General features: G+C 50.5%; 1 protein-coding gene across 6 annotated transcripts in view; it reads right to left on the bottom strand.

Annotated features, from left to right (window-relative positions):
- Nucleotides 1-13,894, bottom strand: part of PDZD2 (PDZ domain containing 2) — a 395,186-nt gene that overhangs the window by 5,657 nt on the left and 375,635 nt on the right. For all 6 annotated transcript variants that reach the window (XM_070476533.1, XM_070476532.1, XM_070476535.1 and 3 more), the window contains 5 exons: nt 9,447-13,398; nt 8,548-8,665; nt 5,201-5,302; nt 4,212-4,482; nt 2,148-2,282 (listed from right to left, as the gene is read on the bottom strand). In XM_070476533.1, the coding sequence (XP_070332634.1) occupies nt 2,148-2,282; nt 4,212-4,482; nt 5,201-5,302; nt 8,548-8,665; nt 9,447-13,398 (4,578 nt within the window). The remainder of the gene's footprint in view (nt 1-2,147; nt 2,283-4,211; nt 4,483-5,200; nt 5,303-8,547; nt 8,666-9,446; nt 13,399-13,894) is intronic.

The raw sequence follows: 13,894 nt of genomic DNA, 5'->3' as shown, positions 1-13,894 counted from the left end.
CCGGTCTCCAGAAAGATTCGAGAGAAGGGAGCAGTATAATATTCAGAAATCCCTGAATGCCTTTTCCCAGGAATAAATCTGCAGGCTTGCACACAAGAGCACTGGCGAGGCTTGTCTGTGCAACAGGTGTGTCTTTCCCTTCCTCTCTATCCACTTACACAGTACAGTGTTCATGGATTTCTAGCCCGATGCTAGACAGAGGCCAGGAAGATACCGGGACATCATCTTTGCTCTGCTAGAAGGAGATCTCAGGGGCACTCATCTCTCCCGGGGCTGCTTTTCCACTCTGGTGCTGCAGATGCCATGGGATTCCTAGGCCTGGCCTCCCAGTCTCCACCTGGCTGCTGCTTTATTCGGCCCCTGGTCTTTTGGCTCACAGGCCAAAAACACCTTATTGAGAGGTGAGCTTCTTGGCCGGCAGAAGCTTCATGTCCTGTGACTGATCACAGTCACCCTTCACTGTGCGTGTCCTAAGCATCACCATCTTGCTATTTTAGGCTCAGTCCATTCGTTACTCCATCATCTTCCTCTTCATTGGTGCTGCCCGTCTGATTGTAGTGAGCAAGCTGCAAATTTGTTGTGTGCTTTTTTAGGTTTTCTTATGCCTGAATACTCCTGTTGTTTTTCAACAGCCATGACTTCTCCAAATATTTCTTTTTCTTTATCTGGCGTTCCTCATTCTCCCTTATCGCTCAATACCCTTTTGTAATTTTTATCTCTTTATTCCCTTGTGCTGCAGTTTTTAAGGTTTCTTCCTTGATTTTTATAAATTCTCTCCATAAGGATTTAGTATATTTTTAATTCTGTTCACTAATTTAAATACAGTTTAACTTTCTTTCTGCTAATGGGTTTTTGTGTGTGTTTTAATGTATCTGCCTGCTTCTTTTGAACACCCTCGTTTCATGGATAGTATTTTTCTGCTTCAGTTTTTTGATGGACTTTACTGTTTATCATGTCTGTTGATGATTTCCTTATGTACTTTGTATATTTTTTTTTTAGAGCTCTTGTTTATGAGTGCTCTAAGAGTCAAACTGTCATGGTTTCCTTAACTTGTCTTTCTGTTTTAACTTGGCTGTCACGTTAACACGTGCAGTGTTTTCCTGGTACCGGGCATCCAGACATCACACAGCAGAGGCTTGGCTCCTGATTTGTGCTTGTCCTCTGCCTGCCTCAGGGACCGTGAGCAAACAGCCTGTTTCTGGCCACCCCTATTTACAGTTTGGGTGTGTGCTAGACTGCAAGAAAGTAAGATGGGAGCAGTAGATATTATTAGAATCATTGGTAAATATGAAATTTCTTCATGCACTTAAATAATTCATTTTGTGATCATGGGCAGTCCCAAGACACTCTTCAGATTCCTGAGCTGAATAAGTATACTAACAATATCAATATAAACATATATTGTATATATGAAATCAGTATTGTAATATAAAATATTACATCTATAAATAGCATACATATGTGGGTATATATAAACATATCATTAGTATAATTATAATATAACAGTTCAGCTCTGGGACCTAGAGAGAGAATTTTGAGAACTGTCCAAGATCATAAAATACACTGAGTTCATGAAGAGCCCTGTCTACCAACTATTTCAGTGATATCTACTGGCTCACGTTACTTTCTTGAAATATTAAATGAATATGACCTTGACCAATATTAAGTACCCCTGACTGGCAATGCTGATGGCATGACTTAGCTTGCTATGGAGCAACTGCGAAGGAGCTATGCCTCCTTAGCTTGCTGTATTCACATCCATGCAGCTAACAGTAAGTGACAACACGAAGACAGGAACATGGGGTTGAGGCTGGGGGTGCAGACACCAGAGCAGACAGCCTGGGTTCAAGCCGGGTTTGGCCACTGACATCGGCGTGACCTTAGGTGTCTATGTAACCCCCCCGTGGTCACTTTGTTCTTTTGTGAAACAGGGATGCTAACAGTACCCATGCTATATAACTGTCACGTGGATGAGCAACACGTGTGAAATGCTCATGACAGAGCTGATGCAGTAGACCCTGGATGTCAGACAGCATTAAAAACATGGTAAATTTTTAAAAACAAATTTGATTTCCAGATGGAAGGCGCTGACATGCACAGAGAGAAAAGAGGCACTGGGCAGTGGACTGGCTTTTCTAGGACATTACCTTTGTACACTCTCTTAACCAGCAGGGGCCCGTCTCCAGCCATGGATGACTTCCCTCCGTCCAGGCTCAGGCCCAGCCCGGCCGAGGTCTTCAGCACTTCCACACACACAGCCTCGTGCGCAGTCGTGCTTCTCCCTGCAGCGACAGCATGCGTTTGTAAAGCTGATGGCAGCAATCCGAGGCCCTGCCGGCCCAGGGGCCCCCAGCGTGTTCCCCCAGCACTCTCGAGTCCTGTCCACCAATGTGAGGGTTGGTCTCCCCACACCCGGAGCTGTGTTCCTGCTGTCCCCACCCCTCTGCTTGCCTAAGCGCCTTCTGCAAGCACAGACAAGGCACTGCTGCCCAGGCAGAAATCCCCACAGTCAGTGCACATCTCAGAGTAGACTCAAGTCACGCTTCGGGAATCAGATTCGATTTCCTGCCAACCTTGGCAGCTGAACATCACAGTCTGGTTCTGACAACCTGTGATACCCAAATGCCAGGCCTCATGGGAGACGTGGTGCTTCCGTCCTCCTCCTGTGAGGGGTACCCCTGCTTCTGGTTGTCTGTCTGTATCACACACTAGCTGTCTTCATTGCCATCTCCTGGCTCCACTGTGGGGAGAGCGTTTCCGTGGTGATGCCAGCTCCATAGCAACGAGCCTGTGCCTACTCTGTGTGCTGGTTTGGAGAGGCCTGCCTGAGGTCTATCTTGGGGGTCTGAAAACAGAGTGTAAATTTGCCGTTTATTTCCCTTCCAGGGAAGGATGTCTGAGTTGAGTGGAAAGGGCACTTATTTGCTTGGGAGGTAGGGGAAGGACCACAAACAGACTGAACTGTCCACCTGGGGTTGGGGCCAAGGTAGCATCGCCACCTTTGAATATAAAGGCCATTCCTGTGGTTTAAAGAAGCCCTTTGGACTTCCCTGGTGCCTCAGATGGTAAAGTGTCTGTCTACAATGCGGGAGACCTGGGTTCGATCCCTGGGTCAGGAAGATTCCCTGGAGAAGGAAATGGCAACCCACTACAGTACTCTTGCCTAGAAAATCCCATGGACGGAGGAGCCTGGTGCAGGCTACTGTCCATGGGGTCGCAAAGAGTCAGACACGACTGAGCAACTTCACTCACTCATTCCACATGGTCTGAAAGAAACTTCCTCACAGTGGGCGGGGCACCATTTTTCAGTAGGTCATTTTACTTTTAGTTAAACAGGAAAACGGGCCCATACTGGAATCACCTGGAAACCTTAAAAAGATACTGGGCCCCCGTCCCTCACTCCACACTCACCCTCAGAGTTTAACTTAATTGACCTGGGGATTTCCTGGGCATCAGGATTTTAAAAAGCTTCCTAGGCACCTCTAACATCAAGCCCAAGTGGGCTGCAGTCACTGCTTGATGAGGCGTAATCACCTTATCATGGGTAAGGCATATTGGATCTGGTAGAGCCCTGGGCAGGGGGATCTTGAAGAATAGGAATACGAAGAAAGAAATTTATGGCCTGAACATGCATGTAGTTTGGTAACTCTGTTAAAGCTGGTGCAAGGCCAGATGCCCTGAAGCGGCTATAGGAATATTTAGTGATTATAAATTTCAGGACAGCCTTTTCTATATCTGAGTTCCTGAGTCTTACAAACTCTGAAAGCTGTTAGGACTGAGTGCCTGGTGGTTTCCTTTGACAGCTTAAGTTTCCAGGATTGCACTGAAAATACACCAAACAAGGAATTCCCTGGTGGTCCCGTGGTTAAGACGGAGCACTTTCACTGCCAGAGCCAGGGTTCAATCCCTGGTTAGAGAACTAAGATCTCACAAGCCATGTGGCCAAAAAGAGAAGAAAATAAAGTACACCAAACCGCTGAGACAGTGCAAGGGCAAAGGTTAAGCATGACAAGATCTGTTAAGTAAGGTATTTGCCTGTCCTGGGAAGGGCTTTGGTTCAGTGCAGCAGAGGGCAGACTACGAACACGCCCGACACCGTGGAGGCATCTGGACAGGAACAGTTTCTTACGTGTTCAGCGGAATCCATGCCATTCTCGCCAAAACCATCACAAATAGCTCAGGCCGCCGCAGCTGCTGAACTGATTTCTTACCTGTTCCAGGCTCCAGGGGGCTGGTCTTTCTGGACACCAAGCCCTTCCCATTGGCTGTGGGAGGCTCCTGCCGGCTGGAGGGCCGGGGCTGATCACTCCCTTTCTTGATGACCACGAGGACATCTCTGTGCAGCTGTGCCTGGTGCAGAGCCTTCAGCACGTCCCCGTGGGCTAAGCCAGCCAGTGAGGCGCCGTTGAGAGACAGCAGGAAATCCCCTCGGCTCACAGTCCCTTCCTGAGAAGCCGCCCCCTGAGAAAACACCCTGTGGACCTGTGACGACCAAAGAACAGAGCCAAGTTCACTTAGGACGTCCAGAAAAAGGGCCAATCTGTAGTAACATTGAGTTTCTGATGGCAAGTTTCCCATGTGATACGCTTGGTTTACCAAAAACATTCCATGTGAGAAACAGGATTAATAGCAGCAGCAGCAGCACCTCAATACAGTTTTATTCTTGCTAGCGTCTAAAATGGGCCTTGGTGCTCCATGTGCATGCTCAATCACTTTAGTCGTGTCCAACTCTTTGCAACCCCATGGAGTGGCTCCTCTGTCCACGGGATTCTCAAGGCAAGAATACTGGTGCTCCATGGGGCAATAAGAAAAAAGATGAACAGAACTGGGTCTCGCCCAAGGAAGCTGATCTCCCTAATGATTTCAGAGGCTTCTTGAGTGATATAAAATTTTAATCTTGAACTGATTTATAAGCAAATGCAAGTTTTGGTCCATTAGTTCTAAGGTCCATCTTAAACCAATAAAATGTTTAGGTGAATATGAGGATGTAGACAACTGTTTGTATGTAGGATAATCTTAGGTCACTCGCTATGTGTTAAAAGTGCCTATGTTTGTCAATGAAAACATTACGTACCACTTTCCCCGCTTTGTTTTGGTGACAGGACACCCCCCCCCCCCCCCGCATTCTTTGAACCGACTGACATGAATTCTCTGCTGATCAAGTTCTCAGGCTGCTGCGCATCGCCACAGTGTCACTTACCACAATTGATTTTGGCTGCACGTCTGTCCCTCCTGCCACACTGAATCCCAGACCTGAGCCTTCTTTTTTATTCAAGACTATGAAGCAAATATCTTCTTTGTTCTAGTGAAAAGAAACAGAAACCAATATATTTCTTGTGCCAGAGTAAGGAAGTTTTGAACACATCCTCCCCACAGTACTGTGGGGCTTTTTACCGCTAACCTTGATGGTTCTTTAGGTGCCTCCACATGATATTGGGAGTGGAGGGCCCATCTCAAATACCCTGCATTCCTCCTGCATGGTGCTTATGTGGAGTTTCAAGGGTCTATCTTATAGCTCTAGGACCACTGGGAAGGTCATATGAACCAGGATGGGGGCAGGGACACGGGACACTTAGAAGCCATCCTCAGCACCAGATGGTGTGTTACCAAATCTGATCATAGCACGTAAGTCAATCATGAAAGGAATTCTTTACAGTTTTCTTAGTCTACAATTGAACAAAGCCCGTGTTGTCAGTAGTAGAGAGAAGTACAGGTGCCAAGACAGGATAAGAGCACATTGAAGCCATAAGTTTTACACCCCCTCAACCTCACCATGTTCAGCTCATTGGATTTTAGATACAATGAATGAACTGGTAGTTAAAAAACACAAACTATTTTGAAAAATGGGAAGTACATATAAAACTGTCAACTCACTGGGACTAGAACATTCTTAGTAACTGAGTCCTAGGTTAAATAACAGAAGACGTTCCTGTGTTTTAAGCATCAGTCGAAAGGTACCTTGGAATAAGGATTTTAAAATAAAATTATCTGGGCTGAATTATTCTGAATTTTGACTTCCTTTGCCCACATGCTAGATATGATTCAGCATCATTTTAAAGAGCTGCGTTGCTAGGTTTCCCATGAAGTAACTGATTTATAATCCATCAATTCAAGGTGTTCTCAAACTCAGCAACAGAAAAAGAATCTAATAATAACCAGGCTGGCTGTGACAGAGAAAGTGAGAATGTTGAAAGAGAAGACCACCTCTTTTTTTTACTGGGCAAAGAAACCAATATTTAAAAAAAACAATGTTTAGTATTAGTTCTAAAGAGTAATCCAGAGCATTTTTACACCCCTCTAAAGAGGTTCATTCAAACCTAAGCTGACACTGGAATATCCAGCAGAACTTTGGGGGGCTGGGATGTTTACTTCACGGGCAAGTTCAAGCATATATACACTCAAGACGCTGGTCACCAGAGAGGACTGATGACTAGGCTTTCTCACAAAAACAGGAACATGTGGTCTGGGAAGTGATCTCAGTGAGGCTTCTGGAAATGGGATGCTGAACTAGAAATACTGTTCAGATATTTAAATATATTACTGGAGCAAAGACAATATTTAAGAATGAGACTCTCCTGCATTCTGGGATATATCACCAAGATTTTAATTTATTCAAATTTTTTCTTGCTCTAGTTGTGTTTGAGGATACAAGTGTGCTAGAGACTGACTGCTAGGCTAAGTGTTGCCTCTCCGAAAAGGTTAGCACAGCATCAGGGAAGCTAGATGGTCCTCAAGAGCCCTCCCAAGATCTGCACTTGTTGAAGTGTCAAGACCAGAGCTGTTTCCTGACTCTAAATCTCTCACAGCACCCTCCAGAGGTCACAGGAAGTCAGTACAACACCTGTGGATCACACTCATTGGACAAAAAGCAAGGTAGTAAACTTCTGAAGATGGCAGAGAAAGGAAGTCTCTACTCACAGCTCCTCTCCAAAATTAACTGAAGACAATAAGAAAAAAGGCAAAAGAAAGCTGCATTCTGATCAAAATTGGAATAATCTTCAACACCTGCTAGTGGTGAATATGGAACCAGGGTGAGGAGGTGAGGGAGGCCGGGAGATGACCCCAGGGTGGCGTTCAGCACGCTGTCCACGCAGTCTCTGCTGTGTTTGTGGTCCCTGACAGTGTGCCTCTCAAGTGTGAGCTCCTTTGAGGCTTTTTGGTTTCCCCCTCATATCTAACACTGTAAAATGTCTGGAGCAAAGAGCCTGGCAAAGTATGAACCCACTAAGCCACCTTGATGCAAAATCCAAGAGTAAGGCTTTCATGATTTGTAACAAGTCGATGAAAGAAGGGAGCGGAACAGTCCCTCTTGCTGAAAGTAAAAAATGCTGTATGTCTCAAGATGTTTCCTAACCGCACAGACTAAACCAGGGACAGAGAAGCCAAAGGGAGTAGAAGCTGAAAGGAACTGATCTCTATTCCTCCACATCTCCTCTCCATTCTGGTTCATTCCATATTAGATGCCAATGTCACATCTGGGTACCCTTCTGGGTAATGTTAGAATTTCCAGAATCGTGTTCTCAGGTGGTATCAGTGACCAGGTATATTACCACCCAAGAAAAATTGTTTATATTTGCTTTTTTTCCTCTGGATAAAAAATATTCATTTATTTGGGTTCAAATCTTAATGAATCCTTCTGAGAAATTAACATGCTTTAGAGAAGTATTCTAAATATGAACCCATGGTTTCTTTTGTTATTGTTTACTGTCACATCCAATTTATCGAAAGACTTGACTTGTAATGACTAATCTGCTTCTTTGAAGGTCTTGTAATTGGGGCCAGGGTAGGACTGTGTTAGTCACTAAGTTGTGTCCAACTCTTTGTGACCCTATGAACTGTAACCCACCAGGCTTCTCTGTCCATGGAATTCTCCACGCAAGAATACTGGAGTAGGTTGCCATTCCCTTCCCCAGAGGATCTTCCAGACCCAGCGATCAAACCCAGGTCTCCCACATTGCAGGCGAATTCTTTGCCATCTGAGCCACCAGGGAAGCCCCAGAGTAGGGCTGTTAAGTCTCGTTTCCCCAGCAGGTGGCTCCCTTCACAGGCAGTTATGTCCACTCAGGTGGACGGAGGTACTCATGGCCATTCCCCCACCGTTCCAACATGCCTAGTCCTGTTGGCAGCACTTGCTGCAGACAAACTCCAGGTGGGGGGTGGGTGGGGAAGATGGTAACTAGTTGCTCCTGGGGGAGTAAAACACCAATCTGGCACTGAAAAATTAAAGACAAGCAAGCTTCTGAAGCAAGCTGCAGGCACCCAAGACAGATCAGACTTAGCTGCTGAACTTGCTGCATGGGACTTGGGAGAAGGGCTCTCCCGGGTCCTCTACAGCTGTGGCACACGCCTGAGCACCGAGGTGGCAGCAGTCCCATCTTCCTGTGTTTTCTGCAGTTGTTTGTTTTTTTACCCCCAAACTTTAAACTTTTTATTTTGTATTGAGGTACAGTTGATTAATAATGTTGTGGTAGTTTCAGGTGAACGGCAAAGGGGCTCAGTCCTATGCACACAGGGATGCATTCCTCCTATTTTCCCTATTTCACTCACCTCTGATTGTGCTTTCGCTTCCTGAATGAGAGTGAGGACAGTAGATCTGGACCCCACTGACGACAGAACGGACTGCAGTCTTTGCTGATCCCCTGCTGAGACCAGGAGTTGTTGCAAACTAAATAATATAAACATATTGGAAGAACGTTAAAGAAAAAACTTCTCCACTGTACTAGGATGCATTAAAAATGATCTCCTTTCTACCACATTGCAGGTATTTTCTGATTTTCATGCTCTCTTTTGGTCACAACTCCATTTCAAACTGCTTGAAGAAGCTCAAACACTCAACAGGAATTTCATTCACTGCCAATAGCAGAGGGAATTCCTACGGATTCCAGGATCCCTCCAAGATGTTAGGGGACCAATGCTGAACTTGAACAGAAAATTTCAGACATATTAAATATTGTATAGGCTCCAGTAAAATATTTTAAAACATACTAGAAGTTTCCTGTTTGACTTCGGTCACTTTCAAAGGCTCCGATCCTCCCCTGATGGTCAGGTTTCCTTATCGTAAAATCTCTCTCTCTTGCTCTGTGTTTTTGCAAAGTGCCCTGTCCTACAAAAGCCTCTCTTTAGAGCAACATTTTGGCAAACACTTCCCTGCAGGCACTTTATTTTCCAGTACTAGTATTAAAAAAAAAAAATTGGAGGCTGGACTAGAAAAAGGATGTTAGTGGGATTTATTCAGTGTAATCTGAATAAAGTCTGTCATTTAGCTAATTGTGTGTTGTTTCAGTGTTAACTTCTGACAAATGGACTATGGTTATGTAAGATGTTAACCTGAGGAGCAGCTAGATGTGATGTACATGGGAAGTTTGCACTACTTTTGCAACTTTTCTAAAAGTCTATAACTAATCCATTAAAAAAAAATTACATAAAAGGGAAGGAGGGACACTTACTTAACTGACCAACTTCTTCCGGAAGGCAGATCCTGGGTGGTCTCACCCACATCGTGGGCTGAACTGGGTGCTCTGGGGTCAGTGGCTTTGGGACAGGCCCTGTCTGCCCCATCCTCGGGGCATGAAAGGGCAGTGGACCCAGCGAGGCCCCCAGCAGGGGAGCCAAGCGGCCTCCGGGGGACAATTTCCAGCTCGGTTTTGAAGAGCACGGCGGATGGCCCTGCTGAGAAGTCTTCGCTGCAGAGCTTGTCCAAGTCGGGCATGCTCAGGGCTCTCAGCTCCTGGAGCTTCGAGCGGGACAGAGGTGAGGCCTGCGTGTGACGCACCGAGGACTTGTTCCTCTTGGTGGGAGAGGCAGGGGTTGCGGTTGGGGCAGGGATGCCCGAAGGACCAGGTGGTCTCTTGGTGTCTGAGTCAGCGCCCTTGTTACGGGCATCTGCTGGGGTCTGCCGGGAGACGGTCAGCATCATGCTGGACGGGGACTTGGTCATTGGGGGGATGGCGGTGCCGGCTTCACCTTGGCTTTCACTGCAGGAACTCAGGCTGCGTCTCAGCGACCTCGCCACTGGGTCAATGGAGTGAACGAGTGTCCCGGAAACCACACTGCCGGACGACCGTCTTCCGATGGGAGGCTTGGAGCTCACCGAGGAGAAGGGGGAGGCGCCGGCCTTGGCCGCGGGCCGGTCAGAGTGGGCCAGGTTCTCGAAAGACTTGATCCTCTGCTTCACAGAGAAAAAGGAGGTGGGTTCATGGGGCCAGTTCTGCGGGGAGTAGTGATGTCTCCTGGTGACTGCGACTCTGTCTGTGAGCTGGCAGCTGGTTTCCTGGGCGGACAGGACATCTGCTTCATCTGTTGTCGGAAGGTTTCCCGAAGTCTCCAGCAGGGGCTTTACGCTGTATATGCCCTGCCCATTAGCCAGGCTGAGAACGGTGCCTCTGGAGGCCTTGGCCTCGAAGAGGCCCCCGCTGGTGCCAGGGATCTGGCTGTCCCGAGGGGCGCGCCCTGGACTCTGCGGGGCATGGCCCTCCCGGCCGAAGTGACTGGAGAACTGGGCCGGCATGGAGTAGGTCCTGGTCGCTGGCCTTGGCGTGAAGTAGGGATGGTCGTCCAGCACTGGGCCCGCTGGTGGGCCGTTCCTGGGCACCCCCAGGGCGTCAGCCACCTGGCCGGGATCGGCCTTTCTAGCCGGCAGCTGCGGGGAGGAAGAGGAGTAGAGTCTTGCCAGGCTGACGGATTGCTGCTGCGCTTCCAGCTCCACCTGGGAGACCCGGGTTGGGAGTGAGGACGGGTGGTTTGGGGAGGACTCCCCTGGCTGGTGACAGAGCCCAACCTCACTCTTCTCCTGACGGTTGCTCTGGGACAAGAGCCCCCCCTGTCTGTCCCTCTCAGCCGGCATGTCACCCGATGTGCTCTTTGGCATCCTTTCAGAAGGGATCTCAATGATTTTCAGCTGCTTGGTTCTTTCGGGAGGCTCACCGGCAATTATTTTGCTTCTTTTGTCACCAGTCACCCCGGGCAGGGCAGCTTCTGCTGCGGAGTCCGTTTGGCTGGATGGGAACCGCTCGCCCTGCCCGGGAGTGGGGACCTCCCGCCTGATGGCCGCTGTGGACATGCCGCTCCTCGATGCCGCGGGACTTGGCGGCCCCGGGGATGCCAGGGAAGCCCTGCTCTCTGGACCACACTTAGGAGGTCTGGGGGCAGCCGGGCAGCTTCGGTCGGGTTCTGCATGCACAGCCGGGTGGAGCCTACCGCACCCATCTTGCTCAGGGAGGGTCTTGGGGGTGGTCATGGGCGAAACAAACATCCTGATGCTCGAGTCGGATGCTGAGGGCTTCAGGGAGCCTGGGGTCCCAGGGGGCAGCTTGGCCTCCACACACTGGGGAGACAGGGGGGTGACTGCGGCGTTCTTGTCCAGCTCCTCGTGGTCAGCCGTGTGGAGCCGGTGCGCCGCCACCTTGGAGAGCATCCTGTGGGAGGCCTGGGGCGAGACCAGGGCTTTCTTGCGCTCCGCGCCCGCCGTCTTCCCCGTGTGGGTGGCTGGGGCCTCGGAACTGACTTTGCTTTTGCTTCTGACGCTCAGTCTCTTCAGCTTAGGACCGGCTTTGGGTTTCTGACCGTTACTCAAAAGGGTCTCGACAGAACTTTTCCCAGGCAGGTCTTCATTCTCAAGATTCAGCCGAGGCGGGGGGCTACCCGGCACAGGGGCCCCCTTCTTGTGGCTTGAGCTCAGCAGCACCTGGGCCTTGGGGTCGGGACTTCTGGCCAGCAGCGTGGATTGCTCCACTTCAGTTTTGCTCTGCAGGTGCGTCCCGTGACTGTTCTTATTTATCTCTTTAAACCAGGCCATGAGGGGCCGCCTGGAGGTGGCTTTTGGCTTTGGCAACAAGTCCTCTGGGCCTTGACCTCCGGAGGTGTGCCGGGTTCCCAGAGCTGAGTCTCCGTTCCTGGGGACACATGCCCTGAAGGAGGCTTGGTTTTCAGCAGTGTGAACATCTGTTTCTTGTTTCTCAGGTGGGGCCTCGTCATCCAAACAGTCATACTCCAAACCATTCACCATGTTAGGAGAACCGAGGGAGCCCGGGGGGCTGGGGACAGGCCTGGTGCCCGGAGGAGGCTGGGTGGCTTCCTCAGAGTCCTCTTCACTCGGGGACCTGGGGACTTGGGAGACCCTTGCATCCTCAGGCGGCTCCGCCTCCCGAGAGCTCACGTCTGACAGAGGAGGAGGTGACCGTGGGGGTGTGGAGGTGCCTGGCACAAAGCGGGCTGTGTGGCCCGCTTCTGCCCCCTCCTGGCTCAGGGCTCTGCCCCTGGGTGGCAGGGCTGCGGCGACGGCAGGGCAGGTGGCCGCCCGGGCAGGAGCCAGGGCAGTGGCTGAGGGTCGATCGCGGGAGCCATCCGCGGAACAGATTTCCACCTGCTCCTCCTCCGACTCCGTCGTGTCTCCCTTGTGAGAAGGCTCAGGAGGACGGGGACGAGGAGGGGACCAGCTGTCCCTGGCGGGAGCTCGCGGGGCTTCAGTGAGGGACTCGGGGTCCGAGGACGAGTCCTCCGCGTCCCCGTACATGGATGAGAGGGACACGGACGGCTCGGTGCTGTCTCCCAGGCCTGACAGCGAGGTGCTGTCTTCGTGGAGACTGCTGAGATTCCTAGAGTAGTTGCTCAGAAAGCTTTTGTTCACAGTAAAATGTCTGTCGGGATTGATGGAATCCAAAACCGAAGGCTGGCCGGCCCACTGAGGGGGAGGGGCCGGACCAGCCGCCCCGGGCCTCCTTGGGGCAGGGGTCGGACTCCCCGAGGCTGGCTGTGGCCCCTGGGCAGCCTGCTCTCTGCTCAGCCGGTCCCCTTTCCCGGGGGAGGGAAGCCTTGCTCCAGAGGCGTCCAGTTCCCCCAGGAGCCTGTCGATGTCTGTCACCGGGCAGTGCCCGCTCCCTCCGGGGCAGCTGGGCCCCAAGGCACCCCCACACGCCTCCTGGGCCTTGTCACTCGGCGATGGCAGGGCTGGGTCAGCCTGCGGGGCACTGGCAGACCCCGAGTCTGTTCCCTGGGGCAGAGCCAACCCCTGGCAGTTTCCGGGGACAAGGTCTGCTGAGGTTTGCAGAGCCTTGGCGTGGTGACCCGGAACCCCCTCTTGGCTCTTCTCCCCAGACGTGAGGTCTCGTGGCAGCCCAGAACCAGTCGGAGGTGCCCCCTCAGCCGTGGGTCCTGCGCCCCTGGGGGTCGTTGCCTTCCGGGCGGCACAGGGCGAGCTGGCATTGGGAGCTGCTCTCATCTCACGGAGGTCAGGACGAGCCGTTACCACTGTCCCTGGGGAGGTGCTGTCCTCAGACTCGGGGATCCTGGGTGACTCTGGCCCTCCAGGGTCCTCAGGTCGCCTCGCTGGCCCTGTGTCCACTGAGCTCTGGCTGGGGTCAGGGTGAGCAGCCCCCTTCTGCCCTGGGGAGCCATCTGCTCCTGGGTGGAGAATAAAAAAAAAAGGTTGGAGTGGTGGGGGTGACATAGGGTGAAAGGTAAGAAAACAGAAAAGTTCTCAATGAAAACAAGAGAAAATTGTAAACAGTCTCAATTTTTGGGGCTTTTTTAGAAAGACATCCCATGGCTTAAATGTAGGCCTGTGTTTGTCTCTAAAATTACAGAGTGTGCGCATCGAACAAATACCACCGTGCTTTAGAGGCTCTAAAATAACTCAGCATGGATGGCGGGAGGACCTCTGCCTCTGCCCTTTCTGGTTATTTATAAGGATAAGGGGACACCAGAAATCCTGCACTTGGGTTTCTGTACACCATCTGCCCTCTGATGGCAAAAGCCACAGGAGTCGGCAGGCTGTTCTATTTGATTCCTTAGCTTGGGTTGATTCTGCAGTCAATTCAGTCCCCTGCACATTACATGGGGGTTTAGCCTTGTGCCTTGGATTAGGGAGTCACAGAGTAAAGTGAAAGAGTCCTAGCAG

This window comes from Odocoileus virginianus, chromosome 14 (genome assembly GCF_023699985.2).
Source record: "Odocoileus virginianus isolate 20LAN1187 ecotype Illinois chromosome 14, Ovbor_1.2, whole genome shotgun sequence".
NCBI lineage: Eukaryota > Metazoa > Chordata > Mammalia > Artiodactyla > Cervidae > Odocoileus > Odocoileus virginianus.
Note: the sequence above shows the minus strand (reverse complement) of the source record. Positions and strands in the feature narration are given on the sequence as shown.